The following is a 25,609-nucleotide window of genomic DNA, read 5'->3' as shown; positions in this document are numbered from 1 at the left end:
AGGAGTTGACTTTGCCATTTACAATGAAGGGATAAGTCTCATTGTCTATCTGCTACAGAAGAATAGATCTCAAAAGAGGACTGCACACCCAATCATTGCTAATTAATACAGCATGCGCAAGTAATATACTTCAGCACAGCTCCCGCCCCACCTCACCTTTCTTGATTTTCTGCACGGGGGTGAGTGGGGTCCCATTGGTGCCCCCGGGCATGCCCATGCCCGACATGGAGAGTTTAGGGGAAGAGAGCATGGTGGGCGTGCCGTTGGGGGAGTAGGTGAAGAGAGTGCTTCCGAAACTCTGCCGGCGGCCCTCTCGCCTGTTGCTGTCAATAGCTGCCTGCAGTTCATTTGGATTGCTGAGTCCCCTCTTGTCACATTCGTAAGGGTACAGGTACTTCATGTATCTGACAGAGAGAGGAAGGATTCAAATCTTTATTTCCCACGGCAGCAAGAGCTCTCCGCTTGAGCTCAGCCTGGAAACTCAAGGCAATGGTCATGAGAAAGCTTACTACCGCACAGCTAATCTAGAGACCATTAAAGCACTAAAATACTAAAACAGCAACTTTGGAAAAACAATCTGTACTGAGCATCATTATGTAAAACCTGTATATCGCATGCTAACAGTGCAAGAAGTATAACAAATGGCACAGGTCACTCACTAACAACATTACAATTCCAGTACCTAAAAATGTCCGTGATTTAACTGGTGCATTTACACATTTATCCAAGAGACTTTTCCAAGCATGACCAAGGCCTGGCCAAGGTCTGGCTGTACAGTTGAGACTGAGAATGAGTGGAACTCACTGAGTCCTGAGAGTGAAGGCCGCACTGGTAATGGAGGTAGGTAGGTTGAGCCCTTTGGTGATCTCCCTCCACAGCTTCTTGTTGATGACCTCCACCAGCCCTCCCTTCTCCGTCACCAACTGGTACAGCATGTATAGGTCCAGCACCTGCTTGGCCATGATGGGGATCCTGTTGACTGGGGTTCCTAGAGAAGCATACGCTTGACCATCACTTTAGGTGACAAAGGAAGGCTTCAGTGAATACAGATGGCAATGGATTATCATCAGCTATCACATGTTTAAATATTATATTTCTTTTCTTCCTTCAATCTCCCGAAAAAAATCTCAATTCATTTTAAAGGCGTTGTGCGTGCGAACACATGTTGAGGGAAAAACCTCTAAAAACATCCCAGGTGAGCAATTAAATGGGAATGACGTCAGTACGCGTTTCCTTTTTTGAGCAGGGAAATTTGTGCGCAAGACACAGCAAGCTATCTTTGGGCCGCAGATGGAGCTTTTGTTGAAAAGCTGCTTCCTTGAGCCATCCCTAGAGGGCAGTGCGTGACGAGTTTTACGACGAGCAGCATTACACAAAGAAGCACACACAGACCCACCCAGGCATTTGGTGGTAGCCAAAGCAGAACTGGAGCTGTGGGAGAGACATATATTATGGCTTAGAGTCCCACAGGAAGTTCCAGAAGGCTGCAAAGCCGGCCCCAAATGTTGACAAAACTCTGCTTCATGACGCCTGTCTGGCACGCTCGCTGAACTCAGTTTCTATCCGCTCCATGTGCAAAGGATTCTTTGACTTTACTTCAAGTGGCCAGAAAACCTCAATGCTCAGTGTGAAATAGCTGAATGCAACACTCTCTCACAGGGTGCAGAAAACCTCAGAGAAGTGGGTTCTTCATCTCATTTTCTTTGTAGAAGCGTGGGCAATCAGCATCACGTCCTAAACATGAGGGCCGTAGAATGTTGTACTTTATAAGAGATAAATGTCTTGAATAGAAAACCCCAAAAATACAAAAACAGATCTGGGATAAGAGCCTAGAGAGAAACAAATTTCAGCTCCAGTACACCATATATGTATATCTACATATGTACACTTGGGCATTATTGACCTATATAATAGACTGTGGACTGTAGAGACGTGACTGGCCATAAAGCTATCATCTCAGAAACCAATAAAGATCCACCCAACATGGTGAAACCTGAGACCGCCGTTCATGTGTCGGGGGTGGGGGAGGAGGGCTATTGAGCAGGACCTCCTAGAATCCACCATGACTGTCTGTCATGGCTGAGCAAACGAGGATTTACAGAGAAGTCCGGACAGTAACGCACATGTGCAAACCATCCCAGATCAACTAATCCCACCGACTAATCACACACCTCTCCTCTGCATGAAGCTGAACAAGTCGTCCAGGAACTCCTTGCGCTTGGGGTCCCCATCCAATTCATAGAGCTGGAGGACATGAAAGACAAAACACAAACAGGCAGTCTGTTAAAGCAGGAAGAGGGCCAACAGGAGCGTGGCCCTGGGTTGAGAAGGAGAAGGGTCGGCTTTAAAGAGAGATCACACGGGAGGGGACCGTGATGGGGTCAGGGTCAATGCCGTCAGAGGCTAAGTAGGTTCAGTAACAGTAGAGCGAGAGTTCTTGACCGTTTTTGTTCTGGGGGACCCAGCTAGGTAATGAACACCGATGCAGTGAATGTCCTGTTTCTCTAACAGACAGGGGCTCCATTTCCCTTTGTTAAGCAAAAGAACAGGCAGCCCGAGTTCGGAGAAATGGCCTGGAGCCTCGCGGATTTGCATGGGACAACAATACCTGTAAACTGCTTCTGGTCCCACCCAAAAATCAAATATAGGAAAAACTGTCATGGAAATGCTGAAAACTGAGCTTTTCATTCAGAATTACCACGGCCACAATAAAATCTCCCTACCCCCGCCCTCACGTGTGCACGCACACACACACACACACATACTTCTGCTACCACCACCCCTCACCCCGAATGGTGTAAAAGGTTGTTAATCAGCCTATTTCCTGGGAAGACTCTCAGCTGGAGCCAAGCACAGTACAAACAGATGCCAACCGGGAGAGCGGTCAATTAGAATACAGTTTTTTTTTCTTTTTTTTTTTTTCGGTGTGAGGCAGTTGGTCTCCTGCTGCACCCACAAGCAGCTCATTCCCTTTGTGCCATTTAGTGCTCATTAGTGACGCCAAGCAGCCTTAAGATCTTACTATCAGAGAGACTGGGGGGGGGGGGGGGGGCAGCAGAGAACCGAGAGGGGGAGGGGCAGTAATGTGGAGCTAGAGGCAAGTAGAGCCTTAATTACAGGATGCACGCATTTCTGAGGAGAGCCACACTATAAATCTTGTAAATGGCTCCCCTCAGCCTCTCTCACACAAGTTTCTAATGGATCTCCCCTGGCCCAGCCTCGCTATCCATAAAATCACCATCACCGCTTTCCTTTTCCTCCTTCAGCCTACCCCCACTCACCCACCGAGTCTCCATAGCACTCACCACTACCAAACATAGTGCAGCTTCATTATTACACGCCCTCCCCACATAAACAATCAGCAAGACAGAAATAACCATATGACTTGAAGAACAAACAAAATGGGACTCCCCCCATCCCCCCGACTAGCCTATGATACAGTGTGGCTCGGTCTCTCTTGAACAGGTCTTTCATTAACTGTATTCACATGGAGATTTATCCAGTAGAAAGACAACAGAGAAGATAATGGAAGCACGTGAGGTTTAGGGTGGTGCAAAGATTCTAGGCTGAGTAGACAGGACCGTTGAGAAAGCAGAATTAATCTGCTGTTAGGATAGCAACCACTTTGAACACGATAATCAACACCCACCCTGACAAGCAAGAATCTACTTGTGCAAGGTCTGAAAAAAAACAAGCCCATCTTCGAAACGGCTAGCAATCTTTATGCTAGGTACAAATGGAACCAGCCAATCGGGTTCCCTCCCCCCAATCACTGTGCTCCCCTAACTGGCCCCAAGCCCCTCTCTTTCATATTACTATGTACAGCTGCATCCTTTTCCCAGGAAGCTCTCAAAGACACTCAACCCCACCCCCAACCCCAGACCCCCTCCCTCCTTCCCCAACATAACTTCTGCAGAACACATCTGTTTATCTGTTTGAGTGGGGTGGGGGAGCTAAAGCTTTTCACATCTAGTCAAATCTACAGAACACACTGATAGGGCGTCTCCTAGCGTGAATGTTTCAAATTCAAACAACAACAAAAAAGGATTATATTCGTAAGGCTGAGTTGAATAGCGCAAGATTACAGTACTTCATCTTCTGTTGTAAAGAGCAGAAAGACAAGCTAATGATTAAAGCTGAAATCCATGGGAATTTCATACACGTCTGCATTTGGTTTGGGTCACCACGTGCATATGTTTTTCAACAGCTTTTGAATGAGAAACGGGCATCTGTGTTCCATTTCTCAATACCAGGGAATTTCTACGCAAGTGCGTTTCCTGCCAGCTTGGCTTCCCTCAGATCCACCCAGAGTGTTTCTGTCATTATGGATTCAGGGTAGCAAAGCTGCCATTTGGGCGTTGTGATCCTTTTCCTTCTCAAAAATCCTGTTGTCAAGCGCGACAGCTGGATAAACAGCGAAAGCGGTTTACCCTTTAGCTGACTTTTTGGAGTTTCTAAAAAATGCTATTTCAGTTTTAGTGTATGTTTGTGATTGACTCGTGTGTGATAAAAAAATACTAACAGAAGTTTCTGGTAACCTGCCAGCTTTACCATGGTATGTATCAAGGCCTTTTGGGTTGGTGGTCTAAAGCAAGAAAATACACCTCAACACCAAAACAGTCCATACAGCAACGTTACACCTCCAGAGGATGTACATGCGTATATTATGCAATTACTCTTCAAAAAAATGTTTAATCATATTTATAGTTAGAACAATTTCCTATGGCCTTACAATCTAACATTACACGAGCCCTTGGGAGTAAAGAGATGTGCTGCCTGAGAACAGAGAAGGAAGCATTGCTGTATAAAATGTATGTATTTTCTTGTTTAAACTACAAACTACAAACCAAGGCCAATCAAAAACACATATGAAAACCGGAATATCACAAAACTCCAGACATTTTCTTAATCTTAACTTTGGTGGAACTCATCTGATCAGTCTCATAAACCTTTCAGATGGTAATAGTAATTTAAAATGATGCATTAAAAAACTTGTAACCCAGAAATTAATTATTAGTTTCTGGTGATTATGTGTAACCATTCTGTAGCATCAAGAAAAACTGCAAAATGTTGCTGATGCACAGCACTATTCATTTTCATTTACAATGGGACAGTGACATTTTACAGTTATCGACAGTGCACAACGTGTGGTCTGTCCTTGATTGTGAGTCTGCCTCAATCTTATAACACAGCACAAATAAAACATAACAAGCACCAGGCCACCAGCAAACCGACTAAGCATTCCCCTGCAAGTGTCGCATAGCACATATCCGATCTTCATCACTGGACCCAGCCTCCATATGGACAGAGAGAAGCTGCACTAGCCTTGTGTGAAATACGAGTCGACATCTCTTGGAAACATTGCACCATCGTTTCACACCTGTCAATCACTTTCCAGGCAGGCCTAACACGGCCTCTCTGGGAAGCAAGTGACCGGACGAGGGGGGAGGGACCCGAGCTGCTCACTTCACCCGTCAGGGGTCTGTAGAGCATCTATAAACCAAAGCACATGATGTGTGGATGATACTGTCAACAGAGGTGACCTTCTACAGCATACTGAAACCTTTACACGCAGGTTACCAAAAATAATAAGGGAAGCTTTTCACACAGCCAGCTACATAGTTTTGTATTACACATCGTATTATTTTTTAACTGTTTCATAAGGTCAAGTAAATCGATTAATTGGCCAATGACGCCTGTCTCCCAAAACTCAGAAAAGGTACAGTTCCTTTTTTTCATAGTAAAAAGACAGAACTAGCCCAATAAACAAATAACTTGGCCACACCTGTAGAATTCTTAGTATGAAAAACATGACTAGTTTGATTCTCTGTCTGAGTAAGACTTGAAACCTGACCACAAAGATTAGCTTTTTCTTCCCTAACGGTTAGAATTTCCCAGTTTGGGGTTTTTTTTCAAAACACAAAAGAAAAACCTTTACCTTTTCTCCAAAATTTGCATATAATTATTTTTAAAAACATGTTAAATACATTTAATACACAAAAAGTTGATGTACTTTTTCTTTACAGGGTTTGGTTTGAAAGTTTTGAGTAGGACTATTTCTTTTTTCTTTCCACCACCCTTGAGAAATGGTAAGGCATATTTATGCAACCTTCTCAAACAATTTTCAGCTCTGTGAAAGAGCAGAAATGTCTAGAGGCATGAGCAAACATGCCTTGCTCCTGACTGAATTCCTGACCTCTCAACCTGAGATTCACTTCAGATGGGGGCCATAATCCAGGCTGGCTGTAGCCCCCGTGCGCTGTGAGGCCTTTGCAAAAGCACATGCACTCCTGTGCATAAGTGCAGAATGCCTGTGTGCAACTCAAACACATTTCAAGTTTCATAAAATGGGGTCGACACTTGATTTTCCATGGAAAAGACATATCTGCACTTTCATAGAAATCCTCACACAGAAACAACACAAGCTAGATGACACAGCCTTAATATCACTGCTATCGATGTACAACACCAACAATTGTACTATTGAAGTAAGTCTCTACATCCAATGCCAGTGAATCAGTGCATTCACCGTACTGCAGGGAAACAAAGATTAGTCTCCACTCAATGTGAATATGTGGGCTGTATTTGTTAGAAAACTTATGTTTGTCTGTACTGGTATACAGAATAACGAAAAACTGAATGTAGTGATGTTAAAATATAAAAGCATTTATATATTAGAACATGAAAGCATTTAAGCCTTTATAAATTTACTTAAATCAAATATGTAGCTACAGACAGACTAACAGACCAAAGGACACCAATGTAACTTATTAGCTTGATGCTTGCTATTGAATGACAGCCAGTTTACACAATTCCTATATTTCAAGATAAAATAGGCATTTTTTATTAGATGACTGTGTCACCTTCAAATATTGAATGGGTATTGATAAGAAAGGTTAAGGGTCTGAAAGCAATATGTTAGGACTTTCATTAGTCACTGACTGAATTGAGCTAATGCCCTTTGACCTAAATGAATGATTCAAAAATATTAATATTTTATTGAATGAGCTCACACATGCATGCACACACACAGGACCTCCCTCCATACACATAAATGTGCACTACATAAGTATTTGGACAGTGACACATTTTTTGTTGTTTTGGCTCTGTACTCCAGCACATTGGATTTGAAACGAGACAATGAATGAGGTTATTGCAAACTGTCCATTTGAAATTAAGTGAATTTACATCCATATCCGGTGATCCATGTAGGAATTACAGCCCTTTTAGTATACAGTCCCCCCCCTCCCCCTTTTCAGGGAACAAAAGTAAATGGACAAATTAACAATCTTAAATAAAGTCATCATATTTAGTACTTTGATGCAAATCCTTTGCATTCGATGACTGCCTGAAGTCTGCAACTCACAAACATCGCCAGACACTGGGTATCTACCCAGGTGATGATCTCATCAGGAACTGTCCTATTTGTTTTTGGGGATTTGTGCCAGTCTTCAGCAAGTGAAACTCATGTCCAGTTGGATTCAGGTCGGTTGACTGACTTGCAACCAAGTACTAAATATGACAACTTTATTTAAGATTATGTTAACTTGGCCAATTACTTTTGAACCCCCAAAATGGGGAACTATAAAAAAAGGGCTGCAATTCTTGCATGGATCAATGGACACAGATGCAAAGAGCCTCACGTTAAAGCTGACAGCCTGCACTTTCACGTCATAATCATAATTTCATTTTAAACCCAAAATACAGAGCCAAAACAACAAAAACTGCATCACTGTCCAAATACTTTTGGACTGCACTGTAGGCACTGGCCAGAAATAGCTGCCTCCATGCGAGGATATATATGGGTAACTGTGTAGCTGGGGAGCCATGTATCATCCTGGATTAAACAGCTGTGGCTCAGTATCAGATTTATAAATTCCAGAGACTGGTGTAGTATGACTGTCACATTGTGAGTCAGGGGTTTACAAAGCAGGTGAGCGGATCATTTAAAAAAAAACATTTTTAAATGCACGGTGAGCAAAATAGAGACTAATAAATGACTAGATAACTCTCATACTCATGAGAAAGTCGACCTGTGATGTCATGTGAACGTGAAATGTGGGTAGGTAAGGGTTTAAAATGCTACTGAGAGATAAATCATTGGCTGAATGCTGAGAGTTCACAGTGTGTGCAGAAATATTATTACACATTCAGTTTCAAGTCAAGCATGAATAAGAACACACTGAGGTGTGTCTGTGCCCATCCCCCCTATAAAAAAACAGAACTGAGAACAATCTGGTGGAAGGGGTCTATAGAACTGCCATCTTCAACACAAGGTGCAGATCTATTCTGTGATCAGGAAGGAACATGCACTCTATGAAAGGCAGAAAAGAGACCAGACTTGCGAAACAGGTTCAGGATCTAAATGACCGTTGATGTGAAAGCTAAAACCATCTTTTTCATAAACAAAGGCAACGGCAGATTCCAGCGCTTGGGCACGGATACAAAGCCGTCAACCTCGCTAAGACAGCCGGGGGAGGGGATATCTGGGAATGAAGAAACGTGGCGTCCGGAGACGGAGGCCGCTCTGGACAGCGTCAGGCCTGGGCGGTTTGAGTGGTCGAGGGGAGGGGAGGTGGACCAACCCGGTGACAATTAGAAAGACGGATGACTCCTGATCGCTTTCGAATGAGCCCGCTGAAAGTGGCGTCTGACACGGGAGCGACACGCCGCGCCTCCCCGCGGAAGGTGGCCCGCCGCCGTCGGTTCACGACCCTGCCCTTCGCGCACGGCTCTGAAGGAATGGGAGCCGCTCAGCTCGCGCGGCCGGGGCGGCCCGGTCGATCAGTGAATGGGCGAACGTTTAACCCCTCCTGACCCCCGATTTGTCCGCTCCTTGTCAGCTGTCCTCCCCCATGTTGTCCTGCCTGTGTTGGAGGACAAAGCGGAAAACTGCTGTGGTGGTGGGGGGTGGGGCTCTGACTAGGCTGCTACCACCCCAAACACACCATCCTGGCCCAGCGGACAAAGGCCTGCCATTGTCATGCACAATCACTGTACAAGACAGCAATTAGCTTGTTGAAATGCAAGAGCCGCCACTGGTTTTAAAGGTGGTACCCACCCTCTTCATTACACAATGAGTCAAGCACTTGCTACAAGGCACATCACATTTAGTAACAATATTTAACTCCATTTAAGTTACTATTTTCCATGGCCAAATATTATTCCATTACTGCATAAATCTTGTCCTAGGCAAACAGGAGCACAAACATTTGAAGATGCTGAATCATTCTCTTGATGGATGACTTGCCTACATGAGTGCTGAATGTAACATGCTATAAAACATTTTTAAACACTATAACCACCAATAAATCAGGAAGAGCTCTTTAGATATATTTGCAGCAAATATGAACTCTTGGATTTCAGAATTGATGTGTGTACATTTTAAGCAACAAGCTGGCCCCAATCAAAGATAAGATAGGGAATACTCCATTGGGTGTGTCTATTCATTTTATTGGTTTGAACACCCTTTCAGCAATACAATTTAAGCAGAGGTTAATGAGAACTGAACAGAGAACTGAATGTTATGGCATATCCAGTATTGAAGAGGGCTCATTCTGCCGATGAACCTCAGCCAATCAAAAAATAAATAAATTAAAAAAACAGAAAGAAAATGGAATGCACAGGACAGGGCAGCTAAATGATCAAGAGTGAAATATCTTTCACAGATCATTATAAATCGGTTTGTTTGGTGACCTTTTCTCATGACTTTTGAGATTCTATTTTTGTCAGTTCAGCAGTTGCGCTTCCTCATATTTTCCATATCCAAACCAAAACGCATGAAAACAAGAAATGAGCCAGCGCAAAAAAAAGCACATATGTCATGGAGCCTAGGCTTTATGCAATCTTTGTTTACATTCCAGCCGCTACCCCCCTTCTACGCTGTATTGAGCGCCTGCCAATTTCCAGAATCCCGTTGGCTGCGCGGCTCTGACATCAACCCAACACGGCAAGCACGCGCTGGACGCCATCCAAATCTCTCAGCCAGGAGCAAGGCCGCACTCCATGTTCAGCTTGGCCCCGATTCAGCATGTCACCCCGCCCTGCTCCCTGCCCCGCCCCTCTCTCCCACTCCCCCACGTCTTAATCTCCTCCCTCTTTACCCCCTCGGCTCCACAGGAAGAGTTTAATACAAATCTTTCCATGCCGATTTTTCCTCTGTCATTCTTGAATGGCAAGTTTCATTAACTGTGTCCCATTCTTTTTAAAACTGGGTGGTACAGCGTGCGCACACACACACGCGCACGCGCACGCACACGCACACGCACACGCACACAGCTGAGGGGGACTGTTGACTGCACACAGACAGTTTGTCAAATTACATACATTCCTGCACGCAGCTCGTTTGTTGGTCATGGCAGTTATTGAGTCAAGTTCGGACAAATAAAGAGAAAAAGCCCCTGAGGAAGGAGAAACGCGCAGTAGCACAGCTGTATTCCAGTTCCTGATTCTTAACACTCCCTGTTCCTATTACACAGCTCAATCTACCATTATTGTACAGAACCCACAGCTCAAGCAAAGAGCTGAAACTGGACTGAGTGAAACCTAGACTACAACAAAATCCAGGCTGGATTGCACTGCTACAAAAACCCTTCTAATTCACACACAAGTCGATGAAGGGGGAAAACATGGCAGCATATTTTCATGGATTATTTCCCATTACATCCTGTGGGGAGTGGCAGTGGGTGGGGTAGAGGAAGAAGTTCAATTTAAATGAAAGAGCTTTTTTTTTTTATACATGTTTTTACCTCTTCACATAAACCAATCAAATGGCAGAGCTGCTAACCAAGAGGTCTGAGGGAATGTGATGATATCTCCTGTGCACGTTAGCTAATGCAGCCTGTATGACTGCTAAGCGATTGGAACATATTTGTTTGAGGTACTCCCAGTAAAGGACACATGTCATCACAGTGACACATGAAAAGAGCTTCAGGCCACCTGCCACTCCGTGGTTTCGACACAGCTAAAGGTTGGGACCATGAAGTTGCGGTGGGGTGGGTTAGCATGAGGCAGCAGAGTCTTCAATGCATACCATTTCTGAATGGATTATGCTTTCACTTCCTCGAGGAACACTGAGAATATGATTGGCGAAGTAAAACCACAGTTATCAAACAGCGCTTTTTCTTTTCTTATGATAAATCTATAATTATTGAGCAGTTTTTTTTCAGAAGAGATTATAACAGCATGAATGAGGTACTGTACCAAAGTCCAGACCCAAAAACTGCAATTCTCTATAGAAAAAGAATGAAAATGTATATATACTCACATGGGAAAAAACTGGTTATACAAAGGCACATCATTCCTTTTAAAAAGTGACATAGTTTGAAAGAGTAATGGTAAGCTTTCATCATAATGATTAACTGACAGACATTTTGGTAGATTCACTGCACCACCCACTAAAAAAATGCTGTTATTGTAGAGGTTGAATACATGGAATCACTAATATTCAGACTGCTAATAAAAGATAATGAATAATCATAAAACTATGTTCAAGTCTATTTCATCTGTTTATCTTTGTCCCCAACCCCTACAAAAAAAAGAAATGTTCTTGGATTTAATATGCGTGCCTACACTTAATCATAATGCAAAGGTCAAAACAAGCATAAAAATCCCAGATAAGGATAGTTTTACCAGATATAAATCATAAGAAAATTCTCCTGTTTGACTGCTGAAATTGAGCACATAAAACATGTGCATGCAGTGTCTCAAGGGTTGTTTTCTATGGGGTTTTGGGGGGAAAAAACCCCAGAATGGCATATTGTAGGATTGCACTGATGCGGACGAAGAGAATGGCGAGTGTGAGACTGTGCGCAGGCTCATATTGTATCAACAGTGCCTGTGGCCGCCCTGCCCCCACCCTGCCTGTGCAAATCAATCTTTAATGCAAACTCTCTATACACACTGATAATAGAGGGCCAATGAATTTTTAAAGAGATTCCTTCTTTACTATCCATCTGGATTCCATCTGCCCGGCTGTTTGCATTTAAAATACAAAAAGAGAAACAGGAACGAAGAGATCAAAGGGTTTTTTTGTCTTTTTGCCTGAGGGTGTGTGGTGTAATTGGAGGAGGGCAGGCAATGGACATAGGGGTTGGAGAAGTCAGATTATTTCATTCATTCGCCTTTTTTGTGGTTGAGCAATAAAGGGTCCCCTGAACCGAATTAACAATTCAATTATTTAACTGTAAAGACAAGTGACAGGACAAAAGCAGTTCTCAAAATGGGTCTATAACTCTGTTCCACACCGTAAAATTGAGGAATATATGTTTTGCAAAGGGTTCTTGCTATACATGTTTTGCAGAATAATAACACAAAAACATAATGACCAACAGTTTGCATTGAGCAGTTCTTTCCATTTATTGAGCAGTCGTGTCTAATAGTGAAACATAATGTGCTTCCCTGGTCACCAAGTATTCCTCTTTGGGTTTTCCCATCTCTCCATATTGTAACCCTTAAATCCTTAAGACTCGTATGTTCCAGATAGGATGGCACCCTGAAAATCCCCTTTATAATCACTATGTAATTGTATTTCACTTGATGCCATTAACGTTCACATTTCCCCTGCATAACATTCAAAGGTTCCTGCAATGCAATATAAAGCAAACACAGTGCCAATTGTTATGTAACGGTGAAAATATCTGCTATCGGGAATCACATGGCAAACGTATGATGCAAGTGACACTTATATAAAACCCCCCCCCTCAAAGTTTGCTGACGTGTAACTTCCAAGAAAATGACACTACAAGAGACAACTCCTTACATAACCATAAAACACCCACTGGCATGTATATAAAACTATCAAGGAGAAGGACAAGTTTGACTGGTGGTGGGGGGTGCGGATACTGGTGGTGTGAGACATTAAAATGAAAAGGCTCCCATGCCTGTTTAGAATTCACCAGAAGAACATTTTGATTCGCTTTAATTGCTTCAAACCACTGATATGAGTAATCGATAGAGGAACCATTTCTGCCATGTGGAGATTAGCCTATATCAGAGCTCACTTGCCTTGAAATTCAATTAATTTCTAACCACATTATAGCTTGAATCCTGCACTGAAAGGGAGATACAATTGACTCACTCATTTTGCTTTAGTGAATGGAAACTTTTGGCTCCCTATCTTAAGACGTGATACAGAATCATGTACCCAAGCATGATGGTCGGGTAAATTTGTGGACCCACTTTCAGTTCAGAATCCTGGGTACTGACATGGACTGATAAAGACCTGCAGCTTTACCACAACGATCCGGGTCCAGCATGGTCACATTATCACTCCCCCCCCAGGCACATTCCAACCGCCTCCACCCACCTGCCCAAAATAAACTACCAAGTCTTAACCCCTACCTCCCCAGGCAGCTCTCTTCACATCTGACCACTTCTATACCATTTTATTCCATAACTGAACATATACAAACACATATATTTAATAAAGGCATATTTCTAAAAAAGTAGCTGATAAAATTTTAGTCTTTTCAAGGTTTGTCAATTTCCTATACATAGGAAATTGTTGGGATTAATGTGGTGCTATCAGAACATGAGGGTACCAGCTCTGTATTAACAGGTGATTGTGCAATATTATCTTAACCAACATGTTCCTGGTCCAAATGATTATATAACAGTCAACATACATTCTTCATTTTGGAGTAAACATGAGATTAGAGAGAACATGCTTCGAACATATTTTCATACCAAGCCTGAAGCCTAAGATTATAATTAGCCTGCATATTTCTTGTTCTTTTTATATATATGTACACACACACACACACACACTTCCATCTTCCTATGACATTCTGTGTATGTGCTATTCAAATGCTCAATCCATGGCAACCAGTGGCGATTTTACTCTCAACACATTTGGCCCACACATGTGCAAACAGAGCTCAGTTACAAAGGGCAGCAACAGCCATAGCAGTACTGCTACGAGAACGTACCGAGTGTGATCATCTATCAAGATTGCAATATTATGGACAATGACTGTGTCTGTCTATCTCTTACAAATACACACAAAAGAAATCACACTTGAGGCTCTATGGGTTCCTACACAAGTATCCATATCAACTCAACATCTTTTACGGCTACTAACTGTGGGTTTCTTGGTCCATGGAAGAGGCCAAGTTCCTCTTAATACAAAAAAACCCATTTGGTACTAAGAGGAAATTAAGGAAGAGCTAGATAGCATTAAATGACATCACATGGACATGAGTTTTTTCTGATAGATGGAGATTTCAATTATATTAAATATAATGTTGGTAACTACTACAATACTGAAAGACAGGAGCTTGGCGATATCCTTGGGGATAACTCCAAAGGTATTTCTGGTCATCTGATCAAGCTATCATCATAACTGCTGTATAGTGACACAATGAAAGAAGTGTGCACCATAATGTGTGTTGTTAGTACAATAGTCAAGCCAACTGCAGTCCATGTGCGCAAGCCTTATCCACTTCAACTGGCTTCCAGTATGTTGAAAAGCAGATCGGTCAATACATTAGGCAAGTGCTTTCATCATCCTTAAAACACTTCCTTCTAACAGGTTTAATAATAAAGGAATGACTTCCACAAATGCAAAACGAACAGAATCGATCCTTTCCTTACAGGGAATGGAGGTAAGCTTCAACGGCATTCTAACTACTGATAATGACAGCAATTCCTCACCATGAAATTATCATGTACCATATACAGATCTGAAGTGGCCAACACACATTAAATAATTACACTTCCCCTATATGCTCTTGACAGGACCAACTTGCAAATAGTCAGATTGACACAGCCCCTCACGAGAAGAGACACAAATACAGACAAAGCAGGAAAAATGTAATCACTTTGCTGTGTAATATCTCAAGGCAGGTCAGAGAACATATTAATTATGTTAAGTATTTTGACAGAAGGCCAAACAATGGATACACTGTGTAGAGTATCTGTGGACCATTAGATAAAAACACTGAGGCCTACCTGTCTGAATTGCTCCTCATAAGTCCAGTCCCCGTGATCCTGGCCACCCAGCTGACTGTGAGAGCCGTGGGGTGGGACAGCCGATACTCGAGGCTCCTGGTCCGTAAGAGGCCGGGCCTTGATCAGCTGGGAGTGGGGGTGTAGCCGGCGGTGAGGGAGCAGGAGAATGCCCTTCCCCATCACTGTGTCCCTCCCTGCAGGCACCCCCTCCTCACCCAGGTCATCTTCATAATCGTCCTCCATCTCCCCTTCAAAGTCCTCCTCGTCCCACTTCTGCTTTCTGTCCCAGGAGCAAAGAAAGATATTAACTTTCAAATCAACATGTGCCTGTTTGTGTGCATGCATGTATGCATGAGCACACACATGAATAAACTGAGAAGTTTTTGCATCAGTTTTTATGCTCTCACATTGTGTAATTTAAAGCATGCATAAAGTAAAAATTACCCAAACTAAAAAGTCTTCCTCTTCAGGTCATTTGCACATAATCTTGAACCCAAACTACTGAAGATTGGAAACCTTGCAAGCTTAAGGGGCCATACATACACATAGACCACATTATATGATGTAATCTAAATTTCCACAAAAGCGATGCAACTTATGAAATGACAGGAGAAAGGCTAGATATGAGTAATAGAAAATTCACAGATAATGATTCATCGACTCAAATGTGAGCGGATATCGGTGAGACTCAGAGCGGGTGATGTCATACATCTTGTCAATCACACAGGAAGCACAGCAGCAGGCGAGCGAACAGGAACTCTACTCACATACGCTCCTCCTCCTCTGAGCCCATCATGTCCTTGTACGTTTCCTCGCCTTCTTCGTCGTCCTCCTCCTCCTCATCCTCTCCCGCGCTGCTGCGCTCTGACACGGGGCTGTCGGGGGCCCTCTGCAGGCCGGCTGCCACGGCCCGCATGGCGGCCAGCGCCGCCATCTGAGCGTGCTCAGTCTCAGGGTTTGGGCTCCCCATGAGCTCGTCCCCGGCGTTTCCAACGTCGGACTGGGCTGCGTTTCGCGCCTGGGACTGGCCTGCTTGCTGCTGCTGCTGCTGCTGCTGCTGCTCCAATTCCATCAGCAGTTTGGCTCTCTGCTGCCTGTGCAGATTCTCCATCACAGCTTGAAGCTTCATCTCCGGACAGAGTTGAGCCGCGCTCTCTTTGTCTCTGCCCCCCTCCCCACTGAGAGCCCAGATCACACCCGGCAAGAATGCTCCTCGCTCCGACCTAGAGGGGTGAATTTTTCCAAGTGGGCTCAATGTATTGATGCCCGTTTCCCTCAAAACAAGAGAGGACTGATGGCTCCTCGGGGACACGCGCACTGTGTTGCACTCTCTGTCGCTAGCAATGTCCTGCAGGGGCTAAGGCCTGAAATGTTTCCTTGTTTGCTGCTCTGGATACGTGTCCCAGGTTCTGTGCACGTTTAGCCAGTGACCCCTCAGTGCTAAAGGATACAGAGCTTCTACGAGGTGGAGAGAGGGGGACCAGCAGTTCTTTCTGGACTTGGTCTAGACCCATGCAGCCCCCCACTTGGGTGCAGCCAGCGATGCTGATGAAGGTTTCCTCGGGTAATGTGCCACTGCACCTCTGTCAGGCCCTACTGGGAAGAGAGAGAGGAAGCGGTGATGAACAAACTCTGGTACCTCTTTTGAAACATTGTACAATTTATTCAAAACTTTCTTCTAAAACCTATTCTAAGTTCTATTTCATTCTATTAATTCTATTCCAAGTCCTGTCTGAAATCATTTTACAACTGGGATTAGATTAATGCAAAAAACAGCATGTATACGTTATAACAAGTTACAAGAATATTAAGAAAGGAACGACCAGATTTCTATAATTCCATTTTTATACAACCTATCTCTCACCTTGTGAGCCATATAAGCTTGAATTATTTCAGGAGTCATTAGTTTGTCTGTCAAATGAATACATAATCAAATTAGTGTCAGTAAAATTAAACTTGGTGGAATGCCATCGAAAAAAAAAGCCTTAGTATGTTGCTGAAGAAGAACTGGAGAACTGAAGGAAAAATTTTGCAATCATGTAATGCTGTAATACTCATGGGAAAATGAAGAGAAAACCATTGTCAATGTCAGCATGGCATGTAGGTCTAATACTACAGACTGTGCATACAGTGGAGAAACAGATAGACCATAGTTTCCACAATCAACATGCAATGCAAGTGAGCAGTATTCAGGGTCATTGGATCACCTTTGTTCAAGAGTATTATGCTACCAATGAAAGCTATTCTATCAAAAAACCTGAACTCAAAATCTGGAACTCAACAGAAGCAAACATGAAAACATAAAGCTCCTCTGTGCCTTGACCAAATATTTTAAGTGGAAATGTCTGTTTTCTACTGAATAGAGTATAGTTCACAAATAGGTCAGCGATAAGCTGTGCCTGTATCGTAAAGGAATTAATCATAGAAACATATTTTCCAAAGAAAGGGGTCACACTTTTTCAATTATTCTAGTCATGCCAGTGGTCAGAACTAATCTATCCATGTACTTTTTCACGCACCCCCAGCTACATTTGATGTATGATTATCATTTGAGCAAAGAAAAGTGCATTCATTGAAACTTATAATGAAAAGTGTGATATATTCAATACTAAAAAAACATTTCAGTCCATGAGTTTTAAGTGTGTTACAAGGAACTACTAGAATAGTATGGAATAGAGTGGTACTGCCCAATGATCACAACACTGTATGGATCTCACCCTGCACACTGCATCATGTTCCAGATGACTGTATGCCCTATAGATACAGCCCTCACATTTTCACCACTATCTTTAAATAATCCCTGTAGTACATCATCTTATCTCTTTTTTTTTATTTTTTATTTTTTACATATGTCAATAGCACACTCTGTGAAGGAACAAATTCAAATGTAGTCATATACTTCTCTCCTCTCCATAAAATACTAATTTCCAACTAAAGTCTACAATGTCTTTCTAGAAATGTACAGTCACTGCTATCAAATAAATTAGTCTGAATCTAGACATCCTCTGTGGAACTTTCCTATCCTTTTTCAGTTGACAAACATGATATTCAGGACTGTACAGTATGCAAAGAGAGATAAAATGTGTGTAAGCATACGCATGCCATACAGGCACTCATGTGCTACCAATCTTCGATTCACCCCTTAATTGACTTTCTATGGCTTGGATGGTAAAGCATAGAACAGCAATGGTATTGTTTCACTTAACCAGTTGGTCAAAATCTAATTCATAAACTAATCTGCCTCTAGATACGTACATAGATTTAGAAAGACAAAGAGTTGCATGCACAGCTTAAAATGTGTTCCTATACATTGGCATATCATTCACACACTAAACAGCAATACACATTGTATACAGTTCTTATAAATTTCTCTGCTCCTTTCTGACATTGTAGACTGGTCAATTTCTCTTTCAATCAAAGAATCTTCCTCTTAGGTTTATTTCTTCCTTTCAACTTCTTACTTAGCACAACTCATTTCCCTAAGCAGTTGCTGAGCTTGGTTTGATTTCTGCCATGTTGCACAGCAATTTATACCATTTGTGCAGTAGAATGTCCATTAGCGCTTGAGTGTCAACCCAACAACCAGCACAAAAACAATGGGGGCGTAACCCAACAATCATAAATGACTGGTGTCCTGCAAGCACCGATTTGGGAGATGTGGTGTGGGGGAAAAGGAATTAAAAGAGGGTTAGGGTTAGGCTCCCCTGTAGGAAACAGGATGGTCTGTGCTAAATGAAGGATAAGAGATGACTGATGAGAGTTAATGGGTTAATCCTCTTTTCCCTGCACTGTCACAATGAGTGAGGGAGGGGTGAATGTAGATTGCAATGTCTGAACAAACAGGACCGAGAGATAAGGAAAGAGCTGGGGGTCTAATTCCACAGATAGGCACACAGAACCTCACGTGAACATGCAGAACTGCGCCCTGATATTTGACTGCAGCTTGCGTCCTCGTCCACAAGCCCTGATCCCAGAATATATATTAATCATGGAGAGAGCATTTACAGTACCATGTGACCATGCAATTGTTTGTAAAGCATGCTGCTAGTATTAAAACTGTATACATTTTATGCATTTTCTGTGATTCACGTAAGAAATACCAAACACTTAATACTTCTGCAAACTGAGCATTTTGTCATTGTTCACCAAACCTAAGAATACAGCCACACATATGCCATTATTGCACATGTAAAAATATAACAAGGTACTGATGGATTGTTTTTATGCAGTTTAGAGCCAGAAAAAAAAGAAGAAAAAAAACGCATTTAAAAAAGGAAGGTCTGGATTCAAGATTGTTTTTGAACAGGCCTTGTACTATGGGGTTGAGGTCAAACCTCATATTTAACATGTTTCTGCCAAAACTAGAATTGTGCAAGCACTCAAAGCATTTCTGTTTTCTCATTTTCATGTAGAAGATGGCTTGACTTGCTCACTAATATTGTGCTGTTCACACTCAGTAGCTACCTCAGGAGCATGCTGCCCCTGGTCAGAGAAACTGAACACAGCTGTGAAGGGTGTTAACAGGGAGCTTGGCTAAGGGAACAGTATACACAGTACCGATCAGCACAAGGGTGCAACATCAAGAAATCTTTCAGCACAATATACAGAGGGCAAGAAAGACATAAGCACACTGTTTGTGTTGAAACTTGATTAGATTACAACTGCAAGCAGTGGTGTTATACCTCAGTCAATGAAAGCAGTTAGTGTAGCAATTGGGCTGAATGTGACACCCAGTAGAGGCTCGAAGAGAAGCTACAAACTTTCTGTGTGTGTACCAACACAGGCTAATTGCAAGTTTAAGTAATCTGGGAACAGTAGGCCTGCACAGAGCCTGAGAGGTATAGCAATGGCACTTGATGAATCCAGCTGCATAAAACCAACAGAGCTTCATCTTTTGCTGCCCAATAATGAAGACAACAAATTCAGCAAGAGCAAGGAATAAACATGGCAAAAATCACTTCATTTTACACCGGTGACCACCGCTGAGGGTCTTTAAAATCTATGATTTATTCACATTCCTCTAAGCAATATATCCAAACTAACAAAGGGGAAAAAAACATAGCGACTACTGAGCTTGTTACACTGACAATGGCCATCATGCAAGCATCATCCCACCCTGACATGAGTCACACGTTCCACAGGAACGCCTTCCACAATCTGCAGCAGAATGGGTGAAAATTCTAATTACTATGGTTTGAATAGATGTGTCTTTGCTACTTGGGCAAATACTAAGTGATCTCCCTATTTGAGGCTTCATGGAGTTCAACTCTCTTGATTGGATATGTCATTCATATTTTACCAGCCTGACTAAAATGACTTAATGGCTGCAAATAGGTGCCAACAAATGGCAAAGGAAAATTTCAAAGAAAAAAGATGGGAGTGAAGCATAAAAATATTCTTGCAAATATCTCCTATGACTCTGGTGTATATTTTGTGTATATAATGAGGTGCATCCTCTCTACATTATAATTGGAACTTTCAAGGGAGCATTTGAAATGGGTACATCAAAATAGAGATTTTTTTAAATGAGAGATACACACTCTCTATACATCAGCAAATTCCACGCTGCAGAAGGTGTATGTTACGACATGGCGGTCTTATCTACGTTTGCTAGATGGAGAAAATGACAGTTAATTAGATTAGATGGGAATGAGGCTGTTTTTCAGCCTCATTCCCATGGGCTAATAGGTGGGCTAAGGCAGGATCTTCATCTGTGTAGCCTCTATATAAACATTCTATTTAAAATCAATTTGTTGAGCACAAGGGGTACAATATGAAATATGTGAAAATGAGAGCTAGCTCATAATAAAAGAAAGATGCAGTTTTTGTATGAAAAAAATGTCTGTCCAATACAGATTAGAGTGATTGCATGTGAGAAGAGGAGGTCACACAGTTTGTGTGTTCAACTTTTGTAATCATTTACATGTTAGTTTTAGCTGATACAGATATCAATACCGAAGGACGCTTAAGCATATTCGCACATTCTTGCTAAATATGCCACAGATCTTTCACTCAAAAAGCACAAATGACTATATTAATATTTTTGCACATTAAATTGATTCACCTGGATCTGTACAACAAGCTTAAAGCTCCAGTAATCCCTTTGACACCAGATTGTTCAGGCTATCTGCCAGCTCTCAGACCCAGCACACAGCGCACCAAAGGGCAGTAAACGTGGGCAACAAATAAACAGGCCTTTGGACGTGTGTGAAGTGGGAGGTGCGTGACGTAACTACGGCTCCTGGAGCGGCCCTCAGCCAGCCGGGATTCCCACATGGCTCCGTCCCAAAGAATGAAATCAGCGCTTTTTTTTCTTCCTTTTTTTTGGCAGGAGAAACACGTTGCCTGCATGCCAGAAAGACACTTTCATGTGTGGGTTTTGGCAAGGGCACAGCTGAAAACGGGCCAACCCACTATTTCCCCACAGCGTCAGGGAAGCACGAGAGGCTCCCGAAGAGGAACGTGCACTCTTCCACTGCTGCGGACAATTCTTACAATTCTATTCGATACGTTGAAGATGTTAAAACACAACAAAGGCAGGTTTGTTCCTGGAGCCCTGTAGCTGACCGAGCTGCAGCCGACACATGAAGAATGCGAGCCCCTCCTTTGAAATTCAGGTCAGACATGACAGAAATAATCACATCAGCCGCAATGTTCTCAGCCCAAAAGAAAACATTTTCGGTTGTTCATAAAACCTTCATGAGAAGTGCAGGAAAAGGGAAGAAACTCAGTCACATCAAATTCCAAACAAGGGAATCATCCAAACTGTATTTTCAAGCAAATTACATTCATTGTCACAGAATAAAACTAAACTGGATAGGTCTTAAGCAAAGCCTCTTTTGCTCATGCACATGGAGATTTGAAGGGTGCCCAATATTATCTGAAAAGAGCTGGTGTGGGTGTAGGTTTTTATTTTATCCCAACATTAAGACACCTGACTACGTAGCAATGTCTTGATTGAAGACCACAATTATTTAATCGGGTGAACCAGGTGTCATAGTGCAGGGCTAAAGCAAAACACTCCACCCACACTGACCCTTTTCAGATAAAATTCGTTTCACAGCATTGTGGTTTGAGAGTACTTCTGTGGTAATTGCACATAATAATCAATACTGTATATTTGTTAAAGGGCCGTCTATAAACTGTGTGTGATATTGCACATAAAATAGGAAAGTATAATTTCTCTCATGCTGTCAATCAAATCTTTAACTCTTGAACCAAGCTACTCAAAATGTGTAGCCATACACAGGATGTGGTGCGTTATTCATTTCCATGTTATGCAAGATTTGGCTTTTTGCCTATTTAAAGTCCACTCTGCCCATTGCTGAACTACTTTCATCAGTATATATTGCAAAATATGTCCCAGTGTCTACAGTGCAACAGAACACCCTGGGGAAGGTATTCATAGTTTAGTAATATATAGTAATATATAGCTCAGACCACATTACTAGTTCAGACCACATTACTATCAAATGAAGTACCCCAACACATTGTGTGGCATAACCTGGTTCAAAAACCACAGCTCCCCCAGTTTTTGTGTGACTTAAAGGAGGGATGGCATATCTTGCCTATTCTTATATTGTATGGGCAACTTGACACATTCCAGGTGTTTAGTGGAATTCTCCAGTAATCTGAAGGTTAAAATATTTATGCGATTCAGCATTTAGTGAAATTAAGGGAATAAATGTAAAAAGAAACACACAGAAGAATGTACACCCCAAATACATTTATGCACAAATGACCTAATTATAATGCTTACTTCTGAGCATATGTCTATAAACCTGGTATGCAATTCCTCATTGCTAGTAGCCACGTACTTGCACAACAGGGTTTAGAAATTATAAATAGTTCTCGTTATTAAGTTTCACATCCTTTTGCATAACATTCTGACATGCTCTTTATACTGCTTTGAATTCATATCTCAAATGAGGTTCCATGTTTCACTGGCTCATGAAACGAAGCACAATTGACAAAAACTGAAACATTGCGCCACCAGAAGTGGCAATGCATTTTTGGAAGCACTTTCCATATGTAATTGAGCAAGTTTTCTACTTGTTGAAAATATTAGGACAAAAGTCTGAGACGAGAGGTTCAGGGGTAAGGGCGAAAAAATAATTTGTTCACACTGCATATTCTTGAAAGTAAGCTTTTTTTTCTTTGCCCCTTCATGGTAGACATTCAATTGCAACAACATTCCTTAATCACAGCATCACTGGCTGAATGTCTCAAACTTTAAATTAACATTCCTTTTTTTCATGTTTTGTCCATGAAAGGACTGTTATAAATGCTGTTGGTTGTTAAATGTAGCTATGCACCATGCTATGCTATCGACTTAATGCTGAGTCGATAAAAGAACTTTATCAGAGCACCAATTTCTCAAGTCCTGAATGCATTCCAACCATAATTTTGAGAGCACAACAACAGTGGGAGCAACAAGCACACTGCCTTAACAAGGCATGTTATTCATTAGAAGGGGGTTCATTATGCAAAGACACCGGGTCTTAAAGAAGTGAACTTGATCGCCTACCATACGTTTCTAATCCACAAAGGTCCAATCAGAGCAAATCCCCTTTTCCTTAAGCAAGCATAATACATAACATTTTGAAGAACAGCCCTCCATCCCAATTGAGAAGTTAGATTAAGCCTTGTAGAAGAATCATAGGACAAGAGATATTTCATATATTGATAATGTATTTTTAAAATTGATTTATTGAATATATTTGTATATTGATTTGTCTCCCATGGGAAGGCCATATTTTTGCAGTTTTCACCTTGAGGCTTATTGAATTGATTTTTGTAACAATACAGAATATAGAAGCCTAGAGTCCAAATCACTGTCATGACAACTTGAAGGGCCAGCTTTGCTAGATTTGCAGTAGGAAACCAATGGCTTTTCAGTTAGTTTGGGAGGGGCACACACACACTTCTCATCTTAAGCAAATGCAAAATTTGAAAAACAGAATAGCGGCAAGTAAAAATGCTTTTTTCTGAACTTCAACATAATTGGTGGTAACTTACATATGACATACTGTGTTATAAAAAGCACACGTTTTACAATTAGAATTTTAATAATATAAAAGTATATAAAAGTTTCAGCCTGAAGAATTCTTATCATACAAAAGGACTTCCTCCACTGTAGAGACTTTTCTGGTGAACTGAAGTACAATGTTTTCAATCCATATGCATGTTATAAAATACATCCCAATAACACATTAGTCACTCAAGCATTTGAGAGAGGAACACCATTACAGGACAAACTGGTTAATGCAAACATTCTCAAATAAGATCATGCAATCACATCCAGGCCTAGTTCCTCAAGACAGAAAGCTATAGGTGTGGCAACAGTGCAGAGCCCTAATGTATCAAATGTGACTTATTTAGCATACCAAAGTCATTATAATGAAAAGAAACATGATATTCCAGTATTCATCTTTTGCAGTATTGTTTCACTAACACGTCTGGATGCCTCTGAAGGGTGGCAACAGTAAAAAGCAGTTTTATTTTTACTTCCATTAGATTTAACTATTTAATGTTGTGTTAACAGGCTGGCTGCAAAATACACTTGCAGACGTCTTTTGTGTGTGTACTATTTACGGAACTGAGAGGCCATTTAGTTTTATAAGTAGTCACAACATTAACCTATGGGAGATACCTTAACACAAAATGTGTTTCTGTACTTCTGGTTCACCAAAAATAGCCTTAATGGACATTATGCACTGAATCCCTCAACGGGTTCAATGGGGGGGATGGGGAGAGACATAAAATCACCGATATTTCAAAGGACATTTATGTAGTCACAGTGCTATTTTTTATTTTGTTGTTTCACAACAAAACAGTTTATGATACTCATAGCTAGCGTATAACATTCTCAAAATATCGTCACGACCTTGTAGCAATGTGATAATGTTGCTAAAGCATTGCAGATATGAGAGAACATTACGTGTTGTACACGTCCGTTGGTCAAGTGAATCATAAGGACAATTGCAACTGCATACATTTTGAGCTCATAAACCTGGATGAATTGGTTTGGGCATGCACCATGTTCATCTGCTCAGATAATCACAGATAAGCTTGCCAACTGTGTCATTTAAATCTTGCATGTCTCCTCTCTTCAACAAGGCTTAGGACAGAGTCTAACAACCTGCACAAGTGGTACAAGCTATTTAAATATCCACGATACCTCAATGATTCAGGGAGTTTTTAAAATTTCTAAACTGCCTATTTGTGAAACTTGTCACAAGAGGCAGCTGGGGCATTATCTCACATGCCATTGACAGCCAGCTGAAAAGCTATGCAGGCAATACACGATGGCTCACAGATTCAGTAGGCAGCTAACAAACTGCACGTGCCATCCGTCAGTGATGCAGCTGCAGGTTGTTTGCTGAAGATTTTTAAAAATTTTTATCTTGACCCTCACCCACATTCAAAAGCTTATTGTTGCACAGCTGAACTGCAGTATCTTTTGGCTGCTTTTCAAAATTGAGATGATGCGTAAATATGTAATTGTAGTACTTCACAGAAACCGACATGAAACCGTCTAATTCAACATGTTCTCTCAACTTCAACATGTACATACTGCCTTGACTTGGCTCACCACTTAGATCATGTTGGGGAGCTCACAAAAGCCAATTTAAAATGTAAGGTTATCGCTGATGGTGAT

The 25,609-nt window shown here is 41.8% G+C and overlaps 1 protein-coding gene across 4 annotated transcripts in view; it reads right to left on the bottom strand.

Moving 5' to 3' along the window:
- Positions 1-25,609, bottom strand: part of arid3a (AT rich interactive domain 3A (BRIGHT-like)) — a 36,766-nt gene that overhangs the window by 9,322 nt on the left and 1,835 nt on the right. For 2 of the 4 annotated variants that reach the window (XM_035414974.1, XM_035414971.1), the window contains exons 2-6: positions 15,717-16,545; positions 14,950-15,229; positions 2,172-2,244; positions 805-988; positions 157-404 (exon numbers count right to left, since the gene is read on the bottom strand). In XM_035414974.1, coding sequence (XP_035270865.1) covers positions 157-404; positions 805-988; positions 2,172-2,244; positions 14,950-15,229; positions 15,717-16,078 — 1,147 coding nt within the window. In that variant the 5' untranslated portion in view covers positions 16,079-16,545. The remainder of the gene's footprint in view (positions 1-156; positions 405-804; positions 989-2,171; positions 2,245-14,949; positions 15,230-15,716; positions 16,546-25,609) is intronic. The other 2 variants (XM_035414975.1, XM_035414973.1) reach the window with 1 other exon arrangement.

The sequence above is a fragment of the Anguilla anguilla genome, chromosome 4, assembly GCF_013347855.1.
Source record: "Anguilla anguilla isolate fAngAng1 chromosome 4, fAngAng1.pri, whole genome shotgun sequence".
NCBI lineage: Eukaryota > Metazoa > Chordata > Actinopteri > Anguilliformes > Anguillidae > Anguilla > Anguilla anguilla.
This window is presented reverse-complemented; position numbering and strand designations above follow the sequence as displayed.